Consider the following 16,232-nt stretch of genomic DNA (forward strand, 5'->3'; position numbering starts at 1 on the left):
AGGCCTTGTGTGCCAGATTCCTCTCTTTTATAAAACCCACTTTTCATCATTTCAGGTCTCAAATGACTGCCTATCCTCTGGTTCGGTATCTCAGTACCTTTTGAACCAGAGCCTCGAATAAAAGTTTTTCTTTTCTCTCTCTAAGCTTTGCCCCCTCATTCATTTGGGGCACCTACTTTTCGTAAGAACTTATTGCTGATTCCTCTGACTCAGTGAGGTAGGTTTCTTCTTTTTCTCTTTCTAGCATTGGATTAAAGAAAGTGGGTTTCAAAGTTTGGAACTTTGTCCTGCATTGTTTGTCTTTGGCTCTAGAGAGAGAGAGAGGAGGTTGAGAGAGAGAGAGAGAGAGAGAAAGAGATACAGAGATGGGTTTCTGAGCATGTGCTGTAATTTTAATTTTGGGTTTTCATGTCGAGGAAGAGGGTGACAAAGAAATGGCCATGTCTTGGTAATGTAGGTCGTGGGTTTCAGTTTTAGAAAGAAAGAGATATTTGAGGCATTTATTCTGTGCGTTTTATTTCTAAAGAGAGAAAGGAGATGAGCTTTTTTCTACTGGTTTTCACTTCTAGAGGTGCTTTGCTTTATTTCTAGAGAGATATAGAGATAGAGAGAAAAAAGGCCTGTTTCGATTTGGGGCCCCCGGATTTGTGGGTTTGGAGATATCTTGCAAGGGAAAATGGGATGTTCAAACTCAAGAATGGAGGAAGGAGAGGGCTTGATGCTCTGTAAAGAGCGGAAGAGGTTCATCAAGCAAGCAGTTGATAGAAGGTACGCTCTAGCAAGCGTACATGTCTGTTACTTACAGTCAATGAGAAGCATGGGAGTGGCTCTTCGAAGATTTGCAGAAGCTGAAGTTTTAACGGAGCCTTCCATCTCAGCCTCTGCAACTGAAAAGTCCCCATCTCACTGTTCATACCCGTCTCCTTCTCCATCTCAACATGCAGAGATAACTGATTCAGCATTACACCATGAAAGCCCTCTCTCTCCTCCAACCACTTTTTCCACTTTGAATTACATGAAATCAGGGGTAAATTCCTCGGTTACATATGAACAGAGGCCTCCTCGTATAGAGAAAGTGGCAATAAGTTCACCACCAAGAAGCCCCATTTTTAGAGAGGATCAGTCTGAGGAAGCTGAGCTAAATGCTTCACCCGCTTCCCCGTCAATGGCATTCCTTAGGCCTCCTCCTCTTCCTAGATTAGATTCGTCCTGGGATTTCTTCGACCCTTGGAATTCAGATACCCAATTTGATTTTAGTGGGGAGAAGATCTTTAGCCTCAATAGAAAATTTGATGATTTGGAGAGTCCAAAGCTAGCTAGACAAGATGGAAGAGAAACCCATTTAGAGGGAGTGGACAGAGAGATTTTGAAAGGGAAAGATGGAGTTTCTATTGGTTCTTCAGGTCGTGGATTTTGTGAAGATTCGATTAGTCCCGTTTCTTATAAGCAACGAATCATGTTATCGAATGCACATTCATTTGCAGGATTTCCTTCTGAACGATTTGTAGATGAAGAGGGTTCTTCTCAGTATGAAGAGAGAGAAAGTGGAGGGGCAAAAACCCCTGATACTGATTTAGAGGGGGAGAATGAGGGTTTAGCAAGGGTTACACCCTGTGAACTTGGGGGTTCAACGAGAGAGAATAGAGTGGCTGAAAAAGAGGCAAGCCCTCTAAAAGAAGATGCTGCTGCATATATTACTCATAGGGCCAAGGACTTCTTGTCGAGTGTGAAGGACATTGAGAATCGTTTCTTCAGAGCCTCTGAATCAGGGAAGGAAGTCTCAAGGATGCTTGAGGCCAATAAGATCAGACCCACCTCCACTGATATGAAAGGTAATCCATTCTCATTCTTCTTTTAGCAATTTGGGTAGCTTTCTTTTTACACATTACGTGCCTGATTAGGATTCAGCTTAAATATGCATAACCATTGAATTTTTTATCTTTTCGATCCATATATAGGTATTGGTTTCTTATATTTGACTTAGCTTTTACATATTTGGTCTCTTCTTGTATGGAATCAATACAAATTGTAGCAAGATTCGATGTCCTGTTCTTCATTTCTTTGCTTCCTTTATGCTTTTCTTTCTTTTTATATGTCCTTTGCTTCTTTCTTCGTTGATAAATTTTAATTCCATAAGGTTTTTGGCCTTGAGTTTTGTTGTCACAAGGTAATGAGTCGTGTGGAGTGAGCTCCTCAAAAGAATTTCACTACGAGCAGGAAGATCACATACATCTATGCCTATTGTATCCAGATGCAATGCCCTGTTCTTCATTTCTCTACTTCTTTACGCTTTTCTTTCTTTATATATGTCCTTTACTTTCCTTTCTTTTCTGTTGATAAATTTCAACGACATATGGCTTTTGGGCTTGAATTTTGTTGTCACAAGGTATTGAATCTTGTGGACTGAGCCCCTCACAAGAATTTCACTATGGGCAGGAACATCACATGCATCGATGCTTCTCTCTGCCTGCTGTTTTGTTTGTTTCACGGGGCAGAGTCAGACAGCCCTTGCTCCTCAAGGTAGGTTATTTCCCCTTTCTCAACTGTATCAAGTTTAATATCGACAGCATTCATTAGCCATCATCACTGTTGTTGGTGTTGGTGTTGGTGGTGTTGTCATTGATGGTACGAAGGAATGCCGTCTTACTAAAGTGAAAAAAAAAAAGAAGAGAAAAAATAGAAGAAGAAGAAGAAGAAGAAGAAGAAGAAGAAGGAATCCTGAGTTATACTATGGTTGGATATTTTTCTTGAAGACGTTATGTTCTTGGGATCGCTTGGAAAATAGAAACAACATTTAAATGTTTTTCATGCTTAAAAAAATTCAAATCTTTTGGGTTCTTTTGTCATTTCTAGTCACAATGGTGCAGATCCTCCTCAACTGGTTCCAAAGGTTATAACTTGGAATAGGTCCACATCATCACGTTCTTCATCTTCTAAAAATCCTCTTGCTTCTGCGTCGAAAGACGACATGGATGATAGTAGCAGTGATTTTGTTGATGATTTCTGCATGATTTCGGGCAGCCACTCCTCCACTTTAGACAGATTGTATGCATGGGAGAGAAAACTTTATGATGAAGTCAAGGTATGTGAATCTTATCTGCTTTTACTGTGAATATTTTCTGCTCAGCCTTCGCTTGCTGGAAAAATCACTTCGTCATACTAAAGTACTATATGCAATTAATCTTGTTAAATGTTTGTATCCATGGTTTTCACTTTTGCATATAATTTGGATATAAAACCATTCAGCTGGAACCATTGACCATTTAAAATGGTTGAAAAGTGGCACAATGAAACAAATATCAAAACAAAATCCAATCATCTTTTAAGGAATTAAAAGATTATACGCCTTCAAGGTGTCCTCGATATGCTTCGAGTTCTATAACCTTGGAGGGTCATACATGATAATAGGGTTGCTTATTTTGCTGGTTCAAGGCCATAGTGTCCATCCATGGCCGAACTTTTACTGGTGAAGTCTCTTTGAGCAAAAAGCAGCAAAACATCTGCTGCTAAGGAGGCCTAATTTTTTCTCACCAACATAGGATTTAAACCCGCTGTTGAGGAGAGGCTGCATGAGTCCATTCTTCTAAATGGGTCTCCTTCAGGCTTATGACTATGAGTTGTCTGTGGAACTGGCAAGTTAGAAGTGGGTCAATTCGCTGTGTCAGGATGAGCGAAAGAGGTCGGAGGTGGAGAGGTCAACTGCAGTGCTCCAGGAACTTAGGGCCATACGTCCTAATTTCTCTGCCAAGTACCTAGTTGTTGGTGAGGTTTTAAACCTCTTTCCCGTAGGGGCCATAGTGGCTTCTCCTGAGGTGGTGATGGATGAGGACACTGCCCTATAGGGGCAATGGGGCACTTTTTTTCTTGGGAGTTGTACGGGATTCCAGACTGCAGTCTTTTTTTGGCTCTTTGATCCATCGTATTTCTGGTTTGTCATTTGGGGATTGCCTATCTTTAACTTGTTGGCTTTTTGTGCTCCTGGACTTGTGGGGGTCAATGGCTTGTTAGATTTATCCTCATCCTTAATGGAGAAGACTCCCTTTTCTTCTCTCATCTCTCCTCTTCTTGCTCTCTCTCTCTCTCTTTTTAATCCATCGAGATGTCTAATGGTCAGCGTGGATCACATGTTGCCACTTTTGAGCATATTTTGATATATAATATGGCATTTTTTGTATAGATCCATACTGTCGTTCGTGCACTAGTATTTGTTTGGTTTCATTCTCATCTCTCCTTAAGCAATATTCCATTGGAGTAATCCATTCTCTCTCATAGTTAAATATTTTCCAATACTTGCTTCTTTTATTCTCTTTTTCTCCTTGGATTTTGTAAAATACCATTTTAAGAGAGTAGAGCATAGTTGCTAGGATCTTCCAACCTAGGTGGCAATCCCGCTAAGGAATCTTGCTCTGATGATTCGGGGAAGCAATCTTCGAGGGATCTTGATTTTTAAATTTTGGGATCTTGATCTCTCTATTAGGGATCTTGATACCACCTCAAAGTCCAAGATAACCACCAAACTGATGAATTTCTTTATTTATTATCAGCTAGCAATGCATCTATATTAATGCAACTATATTTTTTAAGGGAAAATTTCTCCATGCACCCTAGTTTGAAATATGATTTTCCCTTAGACCTTGAGTTTTAAAGTCTCTCTAGCGGCATTAAGTTTCTCACTTTTCTATCTTCTAACCCCCTGAACTCATTTGGTACTAGTTTTTTTTCCTAACAAAACACATAGAGACTCGCAGGTCCTACTCTCATGTCACTTCTCTTTTTTCTCTTTTATTCTCTGCCTTGCTCTGCATCTCTCTCTCTCAACCCTATCTCTCTCTCACCTCTCTCCCCCAATTGATCTTGCTATCTTGCCCAAGCCATTTCTCTCTCTTCCCCCATCCCATCTCGCTCTCTATGTGGCCTCTCTCTGCCAACCCCTCTGTCTGCCTTGCCAACCCATCTCTCTGTCTCACTCGCTTCTCTCCCCAATAGATCTCTCTCTCCTCTTTCCCCCAATCTCTCTCGTCTCTCTCACCCAACCCATCTCTCTCTCTCTCACCTCCCCCCTTCCCCCCAATTGATCTCACTCTCTAAGTCAAGCCATTTCTCTCTCTCTCTTCCCCCATCCCATCTTGCTCTCTCTTTGCAAACTCTCTGCCAACGCCACTGTCTCTCTTGACAACCCATCTCTCTGTCACACTCACCTCTCTCCCCCAATCAATCTCTTTCTGTCTCTCCTCTCTCCCTCAATCTATCTCTCTCTCACCCAATCCATAACGGTTGGAATGACTTGTAGGAAGGCTATCTGGTGTCAAAGATGAAATTTGGTGATAGAGAGAGGAGTGCTTGCTTTTTCGACGCTCGGCCCTTACTGTTACATTCCTCATTGATCTGCCCACTGTCCAATACCTTTGGCAACTATTGCAAAACTGCTTTGGCTGATTCACATTGTAATTGTTGTAATAGCAAAACTTGGTTCCCAGGCTGTTATATTGAGGGCACGACAACAATCTGTTGGGTTTTTTGTTGGTCCTTGGCCAATACCAATCTCTTAGTTTTACTCTTCTCCTCGTCAGCATCCTACTTCTTGTGGATTGATGGGTCTTTATGCTCTAGTGATTTTATGGTGTCCTAATTGATGGTGGGATTGTTCTTTGGCTCTGAGGATCCTCTTATGTCTCCTGGCTCTTCTTGGTCATCATGTTCATGATCATGTGTTCTTTCTTTGGTGTTTGAGTCGTCTTTGGAGTTTGCATTGTGAGAAAATTTCAGAAAATTTGGTGGAATTATAGTAAGAGCAATAGCATGGATGAAATTAATTTGGGGTTTGATTACAGCTAGAGAGAGAAAGAGGGGTTGGCAGAGAGAGTGAGATGGGATAGAGAGAGAGAGAGATAGGGGAAGAGAGGTGAGAGAGAGATGGGTTTGGAGAGATATCGATTGGTGAGAGAGAGATGGGTATGGAGGGGGTGCAGGGTGAGAGAGAAACAAAGTAAGGCAGAGAAAAAAGAGAGAATGAATGAGAGGGGGACCTGCGCGTCTTCTATGTGCTTTGTTAGGACCAAAAATCAGTGCCAAATGAATATTGGATGGGTAGTAACCGTTCCGGGGGTTAGAAGATAGGAAAATGGAAAACTTAATGCCACAAGAAAGACTTAAAAAATCAGGATCTATAGGGAAATCATATTTTGAATTAGGGTGTATGGAGAAATTTTCCCATTTTTTAATATAGTTTCATTGCTTTCTGGCTATAAATAAAGAGATCCCTAAGCTTTTGTTCCACTTTTAAATAAGCTTTGGTCTACCCATGTTCTGAATAGGGTTCAAGCTTTTGTTTGAATCTTGGCTCAAGGGAAGTTTCCTACCATTGACCAACTTCAAAGGCATGGTCTCCACCTCGACCAATGTATGTTGTGTCAGCATGAAGATTCTGCTAAACATCTCTTTCTACATTGCCATGTAACCTACTTTTTGTGGTCTACTCTTCTTATTTTTGAGTTACAGTGGGCTGTACCACTCGCCATACTTCAACTCTCTTAGTTTTCCGATTCCCCCCTTTCCAAAAGATGGTAGGTGCCTTTGGGTCATGGTAGTCTTTGCTCTTCTTTGGAAGGTTTGGAAGGAGAAGAATGCAAGGATCTTTCGCAGCGTTCCAAGTCAAACTCCATCTCTCAGGGATTCCATCATAGTATAAACTTGGTTTAGGGCTCAAAAAGCTACCAGTCTACAGTGACATAGGTATCTTGAACTTCCTCAACAACTGGGATACTTTGCTATCCCTGCCTTGTCCTCTCTTAAGCTCCATGTAGTATGGTTGACCCCTCCTTTTGGCTTTATCAAACTCAACATGGATGGCTGCTTGCCCGGGCTTCTCGGTTTATGATGGTATCCTTGCTAACTCTAAGAGGGTCTTCCTCTCATTTTCTAATTTGATTGGTTTTATGGATTCAACTATTGCTTAAGCGTTGGCACTGCTATAAGGTATTAATGGGTCCATCCACTCGCTTCCAAACATAGTGGCCTTTTGAAGTTGATTCTAGGAATGTCATTGCATGGGCGTCGGAGGTTGCTAAGCCCCGGTGGAGGCTAGCTAAAATTTTTGATCACATATACTTCTTGTGCATGGGTCCTACTTAAGCAACTATTTGAGAAGTTTAGGGAGAAGGGAACCTAGAGACCTCCACATGGTCTTTATTGATTTAGAGAAAGCATAGGATAGGGTACTTAGAGATTTTATTTGGTGGGTGTTGGAAAAGAAAAGAGTCTTCAGAGGCTAGATTGACATGGTGAGAGATATGTATGAGGGAGTGCTAACTAGTGTGAGGACAACTAGTAGAGAACCAAGTGAGTTTTCAAGACCGTAGGCCTACATCAGGGGTCAACATTGAGTGCATATCCGTGGACGAGTTAACTAGGCACCTACAAGATGCCTAGTTAACTAGAGGCAGATCACATGGTTTTCAAGACAGTAGGCCTACATCGTGGTGCATGTTATTCGTGGATCACATAGGCTTGATTGATGAGATAGATTAGAGGCAGCTTCAATGCAGAGTTAGAACTTTGGAGGGATGCTCTAAAATCTAAAGGTTTTAAAATTAGTCGGATTAAGACAAAATATATAGAATGCAAGTCTACAAAATAATAGGAGTAGAAACAAGGAAATGGTTAAGATTGATGGCCTAGAAATACGTAAAAGAGGTTATTTTCGATATCTTATTGATAATCCAGGAGAATGGAGAGATTGAGGAAGATGTACATAGAATTAGAGCTGAGTGGGCGAAGTGGAGATGTGCATCCAGAGTTTTATGTGATTGCCGCATACCATGAAGACTAAAGGAGAAGTTCTATAGAACAACTATAAGACTAGCTATGTTTTATGGGACAAAATATTGGGCGGTCAAAAACAACACATCCATGGGATGAGCGTGGTTGAGATGGATGAGTGGCAAAACAAGAAAGGATAGAATTCAGAATGAATACATACGAGGGAACTTAGGTTTGGCTTCAATAGGCGATAAGATGAGGGAAAGTAGATTTAGGTGGGCTAGCCATGTGCAGCGTAGACAATATACAACACCAGTTAGGAGGTGCGATTTGGTTCAAGTAGAAGGCGCTAAGGGGCAAGGGGAAGGGCCAAAAGGACGTGGACAAAAGAAGTGCGAAAAGATACATATGGTCTTATTGAGGGTATGGCCCTTGATAGGCAAAATGGCAGAACAAGATTTGTATAGTCGGCTCCAAGTAGTTGGGATATGGCTCGGATGATGATGATACTTCTTGTGTAGGGATATCCCAGTCACTTTTAGACACCTTTCGAGAGATTCCAATGCAGCTGCTGATAGGATGGCGAAGGATGGTGCTTTCCGTACAATAGGCATGACAGAGAACACCACGTGATGTCCTTCCTCTGATTTTCTTTGTAAATTTCTTTCGCATTTCTTATATGATGTCTTTTTCTCACAATCTATCCACTATTTTGGACATTTCCTTCCTCCACCCAAAAGGGTCTTTTCTTATGAAGATATAGTTTAGACAGATTTATGGTAATTTAGTCCCTCCGCATTTACTTCTCTGATATATTTTAAAAAAAAAGTAAAAGAAGGGGGAAAAAGAAAAGAAAATGAAAAAAGACAAAAAGGAAAAAGAGAGGAGAAAAGAAAATGCATGTCTTTCACTCAAATCCAACCTCTCTTCTTCCTGCTATTTCACTACCAGCCACTTGCTCTTCTGTACTCTCTCTCTCTTGTGCTCTCTCCCCTTCCTCTCTTGTGCTCTCTCCCCTTCCTCTCTTGTGCTCTCTCCCCTCGATCTCCCTCTCCTTCTAGTCCTCTACACTGAAACCCCATTTGCACTACGTCTGCATTTCTATCTTTATTTACTATCTAGAGCTCTACATTTTTTATCCTCTCCAGTGGCTCCTTTGATCCGTTTCATCCGTCAACTGTTCTTCCAATGCTTTGGATGCTCTCTTGTTATTTTATCATTCTCATCCTCATCATCCATTTGCTACAATCCGATATATCTTGTCCTCTTGCTCCAGTAGACATCTTCTTCATTACCCTATCCATACAATGTTTTTTCTCCTTTTACTTCAACTTCTAGCTAAGCCTTTTGGCCTTTTATAATGTATCATATATTTAATTTTATCTTTTAGTTGTGAAGTTAGAGCTTTTGGAAGGTGGGCAGTCTATTGGGATCGCGGTCAACATTTTGGAATCTCAATCTCTAACATATGCATTGTATGGACAGCGCTCCCATCTATAGAGACCTTTAGCATTTCAAGATCCCCCACTCCCGATCTCATTCCTGTTCCCGTTCCCGGTCCAGCATCTGATCCCAACAATTCTGGAATAGAGTTTGGTATAGTTTACCTAACAAACAAGAAAAGGAAAAGTGAAAAACCCAATAATAAAAATTATTGATAACTAATGTAGTTTTCCTTCGATGGTTTATGTGCAAACTGTAGAAAGATATCCTACGGGCCATATTTGCATTGCACTCTATTTTTCCTCTTTTCCCTTTATTGTATTTCGCTCTTCTCTTCGTATTTGTAGATGCCATGATGTATGTTATGGCATGGATTGTGATTCATTTTAATGAATTATCTATTGTTTGGCATCGTCCATAAAAAGTCAATGCTCTGTTGTTTTATTCTCAATTTGTGTGAGCATCATAGCATTTTCATGTTGTTTTATTTGCTTACTTGATACTTCGAGCTGTTACATCATTTCTTGAGCGGTGGCTAAGGTTGTATTAATTCCTTGTGATTTTGTAGGCTAGTGAGATTATCAGGAAGGATTACGAGAAAAAGTGTAATCAGCTTAAACATCAATTTGCAAAGGATAAACATCAATTTACAAAGGACCTAAAGCCTCTGCTAATTGATAAAACACGGGCTGTTGTTAAGGATCTACATTCAAGACTCAGAGTAGCCATTCATTCGGTTGACTCAATATCAAAGAGAATTGAGAAACTGAGGGATGAAGAATTGCAACCCCAACTTCTAGAATTGATACAAGGGTATGATTGCATGTCTTTAAAGCACTCTTCTATATGTGATATTGGGGTATTGGTTGCATAATTTTCACTGTTCTGTTCGCTAGTTGTTTGTTTATATTCTAGACTTTTTTTTTTCTTTCTTTCATGTGTTTCCCTCATTAGTGGTTATCCTATGATTTTCAACGGCTGAACAGAGTCTGTTCATCCATATCCTTTTACATAGCATTAAATTACTTGATTTCTGTGGATTCATAAATTTTATATAGACATACATAGCATTAAATTACTTGATTTCTGTGGATTCATCAATTTTATAGACATCAATTTTTGTGTAATTTATTGTCTGATTGCTTTTATATACGAGGAAAATGTTCGAAAATATTGAATAATTTATGAAATAGCAAGTAAACTATGGTTGGGCCTAGTCGACCATTTCATGAGCTTAGAGAGCCTCATTTAGAAGGTTAGGTTGTACAGACTTTCTAGGTTCAGTGAACTATTGAGAAGGGGCTATGGACTGCCCCGTTGAAGCAGTAAGAAATGCCTCAGTAATCAGGAAGTATGTGTTTTACCAATAGCTACATGTGGCAGGGTTATGTGGCGTCGCCTTTGCCACAATGCAATCAGTACTTCCTAAAGCTGCCATTCACTATAAGCTTTAGTTTCACCTTGGATGCTAATTCACAACATAGCAATACACACAATCCATTGGCACATAACTACTGGACCTGTTTTAGTTTTTGTGTGGAAGGACCTATATGCTTACCTGTGGATGTGTGCGTGTGGACCATAGTTAGCAAGTCGGGGACTATCAATAATTCGCCTCTCCATAAAATCGGAAATAAATTGTTTTTATTTTAAAAAGTCGGATGAAAAAATCGGGTCAAAAATATGGATCCGCAAAAATGCTTCATGTAAAGATATCGCAAATATATCGGACTAGGCTGAACAAATCGGAGTCAAAAAATCGGTTAAGTTTAAAAATATTAGAAATTTTGAAGTACACCTATTTAGTACGTACCAAAAAAAATACACCATATGAATACACCATGATAAATACACCATACGGATACACCATATTATAACTACGGTTTGGTTAACTATGGAATGGTGAGTTGGAAGCATCCGGAGATATGATAACTACGGTATGGTAAGTTGGTGACCCATTACAGTTCAAACAGCAGCAAGAAGCATTTGGAGTTTTGGACAAAGAGGAAGAAGAATAGAACCCCAATTGGAGCAGCATGCAGAAAGGGAGAACCGGAGAAGCAACACATACAGAGAGAGAAGCAGCATGCACAAAGGGAGCAGCACACACAGAGGAACTATGGGTTTGGGAAAATGAAAAAACCTGTTTGGGGATCGAGTGAGAGAGAGAAGCAGCACGCACAGAGGAACTATAGGTTTGGGGATATGAAAAAACCCATTTGGGGATTGAGAGAGAGAGAGAGAGAGAGAGAGAGAGAGAGAGAGAGAGAGAAGCAGCATGCACATAGGAAGCAACATGCACAGGTTTGGGGATATGAAAAAACCCCTAATCTGGTTTTCTTTTAAAGTTTTTTTTTAAAGCTTTTATATTGATTTTGTGATCTGGAATTCTGGAGGCTCTTTGAACCCTATTTTGGATTGAATTTTTGGTGGAATTTTGTAAAGCCAAAATTTGGGAATTTTTTATTCAATGGTTTTCATTCTTGTTTATTCTACTTTGATTCTAATTTGTGATAATCTGGATGGTTTGAGCCCTAATTTATAATAATCTGGATGGTTTGAGCCCAATTTATGATAATCTGGATGGTTTTATGCCATGAGTAGTATTTCCATAATAATCACAAAAATCTGCGTCTATTTTAGAGTTTTTTTTGAAATAATATTTTTTTTAGAAAGTATGAAAATAACAATATACAAATTAGGAAAAAAAAAATTATCTTTCAAAAAAAAAATTTACGGGTAAAAAGAAGGATACGATTTTTTTGGTCCAGTTTAATTCATTTTTCTTAAAATCGCGTTTTAAACGTTTTTTTGCTGAACTTTTCAAAAAGGCAACGTTTTAAATGTTTTCCATAAAAACACCATTTTTTTGAAAAAAATGCGTTTTAAACGCCGATTTGCTGACTATGGTGACCCTATAACACTTACCTATGGATGTGTGTGTGCGTGTGTGTTTTCTTTGTGTATGGTAAATGATGAATTATACATGTCTTCAAATTTAAGAGTCATTGTAGAAAAGGTAGTTTACATCCATACATTGTACCTAAGCAGGCACATCGAGGTGGGGTGATGTAGGGAAGAAGGGAGAAAGAAACCATAAAATAGAAAAATAAAAAAATAAAGGGTGAGAAAACATGCCCTCTTAAGATCGGCAGAGGAATCCACCCCAAAAAGATCTTTTCACATTTTTCAAGATAAATTCTTATTATTCTCCTTTTTTGTCCAATACTTGTATATTTATTGTAGGAAAACCTTAAAACCTAACCATCTCCCTAAGAAATCATAACCACAATTAAACTATGTTCATTCATCTCGTTAAAATTAAACTTCGAACTTTACCCCTCTATTCTCTACAACTAAAAAAGACACAAATATATTAATATAAATTAATAAAAGACCATAAAATCTAAAACTAAGTTTAGTATCTAAAAAACATTAGTAACAGAGAGAAATAAAAGCTCATTACATCATTCTTTTGGGGTTGGGAGAAGCTCAACCTTGAGCTTGTTATCTCCATTGCATCCTTCAAGGTCCACTTGATGAAGTCCCACTACCCGGGTAGTTTGTCGTCGTTAGTGAACTAAGTAATCCAATACTTAGGAGCCGTTTGACCACAAAATTTTGTCAAATGGTAAATCTTTTCAAATTGCAATTGACCAAATGGAAAATTGGTGAATTTGTATTTGTTCTCTATGGGTGCTTGATTGTTACAATTCGAAATATAAATTTTTATTGTGGTGTGATGGTGCTGGTGGTGGTAATAGTGATTGTATGATGGTACTGGTGGAGCACGTAAAGTGGTGGTGGTGGTGGTAGTGGTGGTGGAGTTGGAGTGGTTGTGGTTGTGGTGTTAGGTAGGCAGGTGGGTAGGTCGTGGTAGAGTGGTGGTAGTGCTGTGATGGTGGTCGCTGCTGGTAGGCAGTGGTGGTGGCAGCTAGGCGGTTGTGGAGTGGTGGTAGTAGAGTGGTGGTGGGTGTCTTGGTGGTGTTGGAGGCAGTTAAGCGGCGGTGGTTGTGGTACAGTGGTGGTGGTGGTGGTGGCGGCAGCTGCGGTAGTGGTCGTGGTGGCAAAATGGTGGTCCAATGGCAGTGATGGTGGGGTAGTGGTAGTGGCAATGGTGATGGTGGTGATAGAGGGAGAGTGAGAGTGAGAGTGAGAGTGAGAGTGAGAGTGAGAGCCAAATTGAATTTTTTGCAAAATAACTTGTAGTTTTGCAAAAAAATTGAAGTTGGGGGCCTAGTTGCAGTATAGAATCAATTCCAATTTGCAAATCAAAGAACCCTCGAAGCCAAGTTGCTAGTGAGAAATTTTCAAATAAGCCCAATTGCAATTTAGCCAAGAAGTCCGGTAGTGCCTTAATGTGCAACTTGCAGCAGAACTTTGGGATGGTGCACACATTTTTTATTTTTCTTTTGGGCCCCTCATGAAATGTAGGAAGATCGACCTTGTACTGAGATCAAGTGGACATTCGTCAGGTCATGGTTCTTGGCTCAATTTGCTCATACACATGAGATTGGCGCTTGCAATCGATCATGGTGCTTGATTCATCCCTAGGGTGAGAGTTGGTGCCAGATCTATGGGATTATGAGCAACCTCTTGTCGGTGATTGATAGTTTCGAATCGTTGATTTCACAAATATCTCCTTGAAGTTTGTGGATCTTGACTTTAATACCTTCCATGGATTAATATATGCCTATGCCCCCTTTGATTTGTTGATTCACATCCTCCATGATTTATAGCAATATATCCTCTATTATAAGAGCAAGTTTTGGTGGCATCATGATGGATGATCTTTTTAAACTCGGATATGAATTGATGTAAGAAGGGAGAAAGAAAATGAAGCAAATTAGACAAAAACAAAAAATTAAATAAAGGGTGAGAGAATATACTCTCTGAGGGTCTGTAGGAGAGTCCACCCTAAATAGATCTTTTCATATAACCCAAAATAAATTCTTCTGTATTCTCCCTTTTTCCAACACTTACATATAGAAAGAAAACCTTAAGACCTAACTTGCTCCTTAAATAATCATAACTATAATTAAATCCAATATACTCATTTAAAATTACCTTCAAAAAATACCCCTTATTTCTCTACAACTCGAAAATACACAAATACCCTTAAACGAATAGAAGACCATATAACCTAAAACTAATTTTAGTTTTAGACACCTTGCCTCAGCCAATGTGGCTCGCCCCCAGCCGGGTATATCATGTCTCAGCCGAGGTGCCCTTCTCTGTTGCCCATGGCCTGAGGACATAAATTGCCCCCATTTTACTCATTTTTGTGACATATAGAATGCCTGTATAGTGGGTCGCGATTTGTATACTTTAACTACTTAATGAAAACAAACATTACCATCTGAAAAGAGGAAAGGGGAGTTAAAAAAAAAATGGTTCGAAGGTTCGGGGTGGGAGATGGTGAGCTTCGGGGGGTGCATTCTAATCCTCAAACTATTTCTAGAACTATTTTGATAGAGAAAAAGTCAAATTTGGAGTTTCTTTATTTTCTTTTTTTTTTTTGAGATCGAAAAGATCCAAAAGTTTGAGAAATTTTTAGCTCTAATTTTACAATTGGATGGTAATAAAATGGATGGTTCATTTTACTATCCAGAAATTCATTTTGGATATGCCATTTCTATTGTCTTCACTCTTTGCAGTTGTTATTTTAAGCTTACATTTACTAATTTACAATTGTGAAATATAATTTTTGCATGCGTTTGTGTGTGTGTGCGTGTGCATGTGTGATGACTCTTGTCACACCTATGCTGCTCAAATCTATACTTTTAGAACCTGATATCTGTAATATTTGAAGTTTTGAACCATCACCTCTTCAACATATTTGTAGTAGCTATACATTAATTTTAGTTTACAAAATTTGTTAGATTGATGACCTTTTTATTAAGATGCATTTACACGAGAGAGAGAGAGAGAGAGAGAGAGAGAGAGAGAGAGAGAGAGAGAGAGAGAGAGAGAGAGAAGGGGGGGGGTTATCAAATTGCACTTTCAATATAAATTCTTATAAATTTTATCGAACGAAAATCTTCCAAACAAACCATGAGTCAATCTTCGGCTGCTCTGCAGATTGATCCGGATGTGGAGAGCAATGCTCGAGTGCCACCATCTTCAACACATTACCATCTCCCTAGCCTACCACACCCGAATCTCCGCAGTTGCAGCACGAACTGAGTCCCAAAAGCAGGCATCAGCCTGCCTTGAAAATGAGCTCAATTCTCTAAGCTCAAGCTTCTCAGATTGGGTAAATGCTCAAAAATCATATGTTGAGGCCCTCAAAGGCTGGCTCTTTCTATGCATATTACCACCCCGAGAAAACTCATCAAGTAGAAGAAGAAACCAATATCTCTTCTCACCTTGTCGAGAACTTGCTCCTCCTATATTTGCTCTTTGTCGAGATTGGTTATCTGCATTTGAGACCCTACCGATAGCAGAAGTCCCTAATGCCATTAAGAGCTTAGTGGCAGAAGTGCAACACCACCAGAATAGATTGCTCAATGATAGCACAGAGGGCAGTGAGGAGAAAGAAACAGAGAGTGAGAAAGTTCCGGAGCAAACACTTCATTCTAATTTGAAAGATTTGCAAGCTGGCTTGACCCAAGTCTTTGATTGCCTAAGAAATTTTTCAGAAGCATTGGTCAAGATGTATGAGGATATCAGCCAGAAGTGTGAGAGAGCTCGTGTTGCTTATACTAGTGGGAGAAGAAGAGCAGCTTGTTGAGGTGAGGAAGAGGGGGCAAATATTGGAGGTGCATACACTACTATATGATTTTTTGGTTTTTTAATCAGAAGCTGGTGAAAGGGTAGAATAAAGTTCTATTGTTCTATGATTTCTGGGTAGAAGTAGATTCTTGAATTTAAGACAGGTCCCAAATTTTGGCGTCCAGAGCTTCTAACACCTTCTTAAATTGTTGTATATTGGGAATGAATAAAGGCCTTTTGATTAAAGGTGGCATATGGTTTTTCTTACTTTGCTGCCAATAAAGGTTTCTTCATTATTTCTTTCAATTTATACTGTC

The 16,232-nt window shown here is 39.5% G+C and overlaps 1 protein-coding gene across 1 annotated transcript; it reads left to right on the forward strand.

The window, feature by feature from the left end:
- Positions 1-287: 287 nt before the first annotated feature.
- Positions 288-16,221, forward strand: LOC18421966 (bZIP transcription factor, putative (DUF630 and DUF632)). The gene is made up of 5 exons (XM_020665112.2): positions 288-1,832; positions 2,437-2,520; positions 2,868-3,082; positions 9,770-10,014; positions 15,283-16,221. Exons 1-5 carry the CDS (start codon positions 677-679, stop codon positions 15,932-15,934), a joined length of 2,352 nt encoding a protein of 783 aa, XP_020520771.2. The 5' UTR covers positions 288-676; the 3' UTR covers positions 15,935-16,221.
- The last annotated feature ends 11 nt before the right edge of the window (positions 16,222-16,232 follow it).

This window comes from Amborella trichopoda, chromosome 4 (assembly GCF_054954075.1).
Source record: "Amborella trichopoda isolate Santa Cruz 75 chromosome 4, AtrichopodaSantaCruz75HAP2 v2.0, whole genome shotgun sequence".
Taxonomy (NCBI): Eukaryota; Viridiplantae; Streptophyta; class Magnoliopsida; order Amborellales; family Amborellaceae; genus Amborella; species Amborella trichopoda.